The sequence below is a fragment of the Corvus kubaryi genome, unplaced genomic scaffold (genome assembly GCF_017639235.1).
Source record: "Corvus kubaryi isolate FWS band 111438036 unplaced genomic scaffold, C.kubaryi_AGA036_p1.0 37265, whole genome shotgun sequence".
In the NCBI taxonomy this organism is placed as follows: Eukaryota; Metazoa; Chordata; class Aves; order Passeriformes; family Corvidae; genus Corvus; species Corvus kubaryi.
The window spans coordinates 2,075,443-2,081,782 of NW_024581080.1; the positions used below are offsets into that span (position 1 = coordinate 2,075,443).

Below are 6,340 nucleotides of genomic sequence, written 5' to 3' on the forward strand. Positions count from 1 at the left end.
TGACACCAGTAGGGCCAGTGCCCCCAGTGCCCCCAGTATAACCAGTGTTACCATGTGACCACTGACACCAGTAGGACCAGTGCCCCCGGTGCCCTCGGTGCCCCGCTCCCAGGCCCTCGCTCCAGTGCTCCCAGTTACCGCAGCCCAGCCCCAGTGTCTGCCCTGCCCCAGTGCTCCCAGTTCCCCCATCCCCCATTTCCCTCCCCGCGCTGCCGCAGCCTCAAAACCTCTTCCTCCCCCTCCCCCTCCTCGCCCTCACCTTCCCCATTTCCCCCCAACCCCCCCCTCCCATGGCTCCACCGCCCGCACTGGGAGCACTGGTTTGGACTGGGATGCTGGGCAGGGGCACGGCTGGGGGGTCGCCGCCCCCCGGGGCACCCCCGGGACCATTTCCCAGGTGGGAAAAGCCTGGCAGGGCCGTGGCGGGGCTGCCCAGCGCCCGGTGGCCTGTGCCCGGTGGCCTGTGCCCAGTGCCCAGTGCCCAGTGTCCAGTGCCCTCCCCTGTGCCCAGTGTCCTGCCCAGTATCCTAGCCGGTGACCAGCGTCTTGTCCAGTGTCCTGCGCCCTGCCCAGTGCCCAGTGTCCTGCACTGGTGCTCAGTGCCCTGCCAAGTGTCCTGTGCCCGGTGTCCTCCACCAGTGTCCAGTGCCCTGCCCAGTGCCCGGCATCCTGCCCCAGTGTCCTGCAACTGTGCCCAGTGTCCAGTGCTCTGCCCAGTGCCCAGTGTCCTGCAACTGTGCCCAGTGCCCAGTTCCCAGTTCCCAATGCCCAGTGCCCAGTGCTCTGCCTAGTTCCCTGTTCCCAGTGCCCAGTTCCCGGTGTCCTGCCCAGTGACCAGTTCCCAGTGTCCTGCACCTGTGCCCAGTGTCCAGTGCCCAGTTCCCAGTGCCCACTGTCCTGCATATGTGCCCAGTGTCCAGTGCCCTGCCCATTTCCCAGTGCCCAGGACCAGTGCCCAGTGCCCAGTGTCCAGTGCCCAGTTCCCAGTGCCCAGTGTCCAGAGCTCTGCCCAGTTCCCTGATCCCAATTCCCTGTGCCCAGTGCCCACTGTCGTGCACCTGTGCCCAGTGTCCAGTGCCCTGCCCATTTCCCAGTTCCCAGCGCCCAGTTCCCAGTTCCCAGTTCCCAGTGCCCAGTTCTCAGTGCCCTGCCCAGTGTCCAGTGCCCTGCCCAGTGCCCAGCAGCACCACAGGGTGGCACGCGGGCGTGTCCAGCAGTGCCACACCCACCTGTCCGGCGGTGCCACGCCCGTGTCCCTGTCCCCGCGTGGGGACCCACAGGAAGCCACCGCCAGCGGAGGAAACGGCGGAGCCCGAGCTGAGCACGTCACGAGCTGAGCCGGCCCCGGTGGCACCGGGGAGGGGACGCGGCCCCGAGGGACCCCCGGGGGACACTCCGGACACTCCGGACACGCCGGACATGCCGGAGGTGCTCGGATGGAGGAGCCGGTGGTGAAGCAGGGCGGGATCTACCTCCAGCTCCAGCAAACCTTCGGGAAGGTCAGGGGGATTCGGGGGGTCCTGGAAAGCCACGGGGGCGTTGGGATGTGGGGTCCGGGGGTGAATCCCATGGGAATGGGGTGATCCCACCCGTTGGATGCTCAGTGTCCCTTCAGGCAGCGCGGGGGGGGAGGGGGAACGGGAGGTGCTGGGGGTGCTTTGTAGGGACCCCCCAAGAGAGGCTCTGCAGAGCTGGGGGTGACAGATGTGACCCCAGAGCTGAGGGGTGACAGATGCCACCTCCAGAGTCACGCTGGGTGATGGATGTGACCCCCAGAGCCACAGTGGGTGACAAATCCAACCCCCAAAGCCAGGGGGATGAGGGATGTGACCCCCAGAACCACAATGGGTGACAGCTACAACCCCCCCCAGAGCCACGGGGTGACAGATGTGACCCCCAGAGTCACGGGGTGACAGATGTGATGCCCGGAGCCACAACAGGTGACTGATGTGACCCCCCAGAACTGGGGGGGGTGACAGATGTGTCCCCGAGCCCCACGTTGGGTGCTGGATGTGACCCCCAGAGCTGCCTTGTGTGACAGACGTGACCCCCAGAACCACAATGGGTGACAGCTACAACCCCCCCCAGAGCCGAGGGGTGACAGATGCCACCTTCAGAGCCACGCTGGGTGACGGATGTGACCCCCAGGGCCACGCTGGGTGACGGATGTGACCCCCAGAGCCACGGGGTGATGGAAGTGACCCCGAAAGCCACATTTGGTGGCAGCTCCACCCGGTGGGTGACAGCTGTGGCCTCCGAAGCCGCGCTGCTTCCGCCGCTCATCGAGGCCGGGGTTGGGCAACGGCTCTGAGGGGAAGGAGCTGAGGGGCCTCTCCTGCTCCTCTCCCGGGTTTTGCTCCCCGTGGACCCCATCCCGAGGGGATCCACGCCACGGGAAGGGCAGCGATCCCAACAACCCATCCCGGGAAAAGGGAGCCGTGTCCCGGCACAGCCTGCGGGCCCCGGAGCTGCCGGGGAGGATTCGCCGCCGGTTTTGGGGCTGACTTCCCCTGCCCCCACTTCCCCTCTGCTGTGGGGCCTCCCACGCTCCGGGACCCGGAACTGCTGCTCCTGCCAGGGGAGAGTCGAAAAGTTGGGGTTTTTAGGGAAAATGGAAGGAAAAAGGAGCTGAAAGTCGTTCAGGGCTGTGGGAGGCTGCAGATGGGGGGTTGGGATTGGAGTTGGGATTGGGTGAGCCTGGGATGCTGCTGGTGCTGGAAAGGCCTTGCTGCATGCCAGGGATGTTTATCCAGGGATTTTTAAACCCCAATTTATCTCACCCCCACCTTCAGCCAGTCCTGGCTGCGATGCAGGACCCTGCAGGGCTTTGCACCCTTGTCCTGCCTTGGGGTCCTGCATGATCGCGAGGGGATAAAAATTCCTGGAAGGATAAAACCCTCCTGGGAAGGCAAAACCCCACTGATTCATTCTCCCCACGGCAGAAATGGAAGAAGTTCTGGGGTGTCCTGTACCGGGAGAGCTCCTGCTCCACGGCCCGCCTGGAGCTGCTGGAGGGCTCGGGGCCGGCAGAGAGGCCGCGCAAGGCCGAGGGTGGCCGGCGCCTGGTCCGGCTCAGCGACTGCGTCCACGTGGCCGAGGCGGGCGGCGATGCCACCTGTCCCAAGGACACCGTCCCCTTCCTGCTGGAGACCACGGACCGGCGATTCCTCCTGGCTGCCGACAGCGCCGAGGCGGCCGACTGGATCCAGAGGCTGTGCGAGCTGGCGTTCCCGGTACGCGCCGGGAAAAGCGGGATAATGGGCTTGGGAAAGGTGGGATCCATTGGGAGGGATGGGACCCCTCACCTGTGCGCTTTCCCCGGACAGAGGAGCCGGGAGGAGCCGGCAGCGGCCAAGGAGGGCCCGCCGGGCTCGCTGGGCACTGAGGGAGAGTTCTCCATGGAGGAAAATTCCCTGTACAGCTCCCGGGGCAAAGGTAGGAGGAGTGGGGAAGGAGGAGCGGGGCTGGGGCTGCTGCGTGGGAGGCGAAATCTCCTCCCCAAAAACCTCTTCCTGCTGCGGTTGGCGGCGCTGGCTGTGCTGCGCTATCGGCAGTGGCCGGAGCTGTCCAGCCCTTATCAGCCGGACACCGCTGCCCCGGCTGGGGGGTCACCCTGGCCTCTCTGCGGGGTGGGACACATGTCCAGTGTCCACCCTGTCCATCCCCAGCTGGCCTGGAGCAGGTTGCCCTGGCTTGGGAGGGTCACCCACAGTCCTTCTTGGGGTGGGACACGTGTCCAGTGTCCACCCTGTCCATCCCCAGCCGGCCTGGAGCAGGTTGTCCTGGCTTGAGGGGTCACTCTGGCCCCTCTGTGGGGTGGGACACGTGTCCAGTGTCCACCCTGTCCATCCCCAGCTGGCCTGGAGCAGGTGTTTGAGGTGACAGTGAGGGTGACGCCGTCGTCGCAGCGCTGCCGCCTCCGGGGCCGCTGCATCCTGCGGGCCGGCGAGGAGGCGCTGGAGCTGCGGCACCTCCAGAGCCAGGAGATCCTGTACAGCTGGCCCTACCGCTTCCTGCGCCGCTTCGGCCGGGATAAGGTCAGTGGGGTGCGGGAAGGCCGGGCTGGCCGTGGCCGTGGCCGTGGCCGTGGCCGTGGGGACTGACCCCAGCCCCCCGCAGGTGACCTTCTCCTTCGAGGCCGGCCGGCGCTGCGCGTCCGGAGAGGGCAACTTCGAGTTCGACACCAGGCAAGGCAACGAGATCTTCCAGGCCATCGAGGCGGCCATCGACGTCCAGCGGGGCCGGGGGGCCGAGGGGCCGCGCTGGGGGGGCCCCGCGGACGAAGCCCCACGGCCGCTTGACCACGCCAGGACGCCCAGCTGGGCACAGGGCCACGAGGAGCCCAAGTGCCCCTCTGGGGAGGGGAAGGTGCCCAAAGGGGAGGGGAAGGGGGTGAAGGCCAAAGCGGGGATGCCGCCCGGGGCTGGGGAGCCCTCGGGGCCCTTCCAGGCGTCGCGGGGTGCGGATTTTCCCTATGCCGAGCCCTGCGATTCCCTGCGCCGCGGGAATGCGCCGGCGGTGCCGGAGAAGGGCTGGAGGCAGGACGGTGCCAAGGTGGAGTCCGAGTACGCCGTTCCCTTCGACACCATCGCCAAGTCCTTCCTGGCGCGCCAGCTCGGCGGCCTGGGCTGTCCCCAGGAGGGGCTCCCCGAGCCCCCGAGTGGCCCCAGGGAGGCAGAGAGGGGCCGGCAGCCCCCCGGCCGCCCCACTGCCCCCAAACCCGAGCACATCTACGACGAGCCCGAGGCTCTCTGCGCCCTCTCCGTGTACGACGAGCCCGAGGAGGTGAAGGGGGAGGCGTGGAGGCTGCAGGCGGCCCCCGAGGAGCCCCCCGGGCAGGGCTGTCCCTACAACCCGCAGCGCGATGACTACGCCGTCCCCAAAAGGCCCGTCCCGCTCCGCCAGCCCTTCCTGCTGCAGGGCAAGGAGTGGCTCGGCGACAACGAGTACGACAACGTGGCCCTCAAGGGGGCCAAGAAGAGGAACCTGCAGTGAGCGGGAGCGGGGGGACGGGAGGAGGGGACGCCCCAAATGCCCCGATCGCGCTTTACCCCAGCCCCGGCTGGGCTGAGACCAGCCCAGCTCAGCGCACCCATGGCTGGGGAGGGGGCACGGGGACACATCTGGGCAGCGGTGCGGCACAGCTGGGTGGCGGCAGGGGACATCCAGGTGGCGGCAGGGGACAGCTGGGCAGCGCTGGGAGCGGGATGCGCCCACTGGAGGGCAGTGCGAGCCCGCCGGACGGGCGGCGCCCGGGCAGGGGTCCCCCCGCAGCCGCAGCCCCGGGACCCCAAATCCCGCTCCTCACCCGGCGCAGCCTCGGGAGCAGCGGCTCTGCCCCCCACACATCCCCCGGGATGCACTTCCAGAGGCAGCTGGGGCGGGAATGGGCCTGGGATGCTCGGTTGGCGCACTTCGGCAGGGATGCGCATCCGGAATCCCCCGGGATGCAGCTCCCACCCCATGGGATGGACGATGCTCATTCCAGGGATGGACATCCCAGATCCCCCGGGATGCAGCTCCCACCCCATGGGATGGACGATGCTCATCCCCAGGCATTCAGATCCCACAGCCGAGGCCCGCTGTGCCCCCAGTGCTCCCAGTGCTCCCAGTACGTTCCAGTGCCGCGGCAGGGCCAGGTCCTTCCCTGTCCGAAGGTCCCTCCAGCTCCTCGCTCAGCAATCCCACAAATTCCCGCTGTTCCAGCCACACTTTTGTTTTTAATTCCTGTTATAGCCCCCCTTTCCAGCCCCTCTGGATTCCAGATGGAATACTGGGCTTTATTTTCATGGAGATTTTCACGGCTGGCTCCAGTCCTCCCAGTACAAACCAGTACAAACCAGTACAAACCAGTACAAACCAGTGCACGGCCTCTGGGTCATCCTCCCTTTCCTCCTCCTCCTCTTCCCAACCACCTCCAGCCTTTCCTTGGATACATCCAGCCCCTCAACCAGACCCATCCCAATTCCCCATGGGTATTTCCCTGGCACCTGGATCCTGCTGGGACCCTCCATGGACACCTTGGACCCCCCCAGCTCCATCCCCACCCCGGAGAGACCTCGGGATCCCAGTTCCTCACCACCCCATCAGGTTTTCCATGGAAAGCGCAGACATTCCATGAATTATTTATAATCTCTCCCAATCAAAGGGAACGCTCAGGTGCTCCGGTTCGTTTCCTGGATCCCGCGAATCCAAAGGGCGGATTTTAATAAGGCAAATTAAGTGCTTTTAATGAGAGACGCTGATTAAAGCTCCGTATCCATCGCTGCATCCCGGGCGGGATTGAAGGGAATGGGATGCGCAGGTGGGATCCCGCTCCAGGTGGGAAAAACACCTAAAA

General features: G+C 66.4%; 2 protein-coding genes across 2 annotated transcripts in view; one reads left to right on the forward strand and one right to left on the reverse strand.

Moving 5' to 3' along the window:
- The window catches only part of XPO7 (exportin 7), a 61,897-nt gene extending 60,476 nt beyond the window's left edge, over positions 1–1,421 (reverse strand). The window contains exon 1 of the mRNA XM_042024756.1: positions 1,279–1,421. Coding sequence (XP_041880690.1) covers positions 1,279–1,421 — 143 coding nt within the window. The remainder of the gene's footprint in view (positions 1–1,278) is intronic.
- On the forward strand, positions 1,030–5,832 carry DOK2 (docking protein 2). The gene is made up of 5 exons (XM_042024864.1): positions 1,030–1,499; positions 2,943–3,233; positions 3,327–3,435; positions 3,856–4,037; positions 4,120–5,832. The coding sequence occupies exons 1-5, from the start codon at positions 1,437–1,439 to the stop codon at positions 4,993–4,995; spliced, it is 1,521 nt and encodes a 506-aa protein (XP_041880798.1). The 5' UTR covers positions 1,030–1,436; the 3' UTR covers positions 4,996–5,832.
- The last annotated feature ends 508 nt before the right edge of the window (positions 5,833–6,340 follow it).

Coding starts and splice junctions, on each gene's coding strand:
- DOK2 (XM_042024864.1), top strand. CDS start 1,437: ATGGAGGAGCCGGTGGTGAAGCAGGGCGGGATCTACCTCCAGCTCCAG. Junction 1,500..2,942: donor TCCAGCAAACCTTCGGGAAG/GTCAGGGGGATT, acceptor TCCCCACGGCAG/AAATGGAAGAAGTTCTGGGG. Junction 4,038..4,119: donor GCCGCTTCGGCCGGGATAAG/GTCAGTGGGGTG, acceptor AGCCCCCCGCAG/GTGACCTTCTCCTTCGAGGC.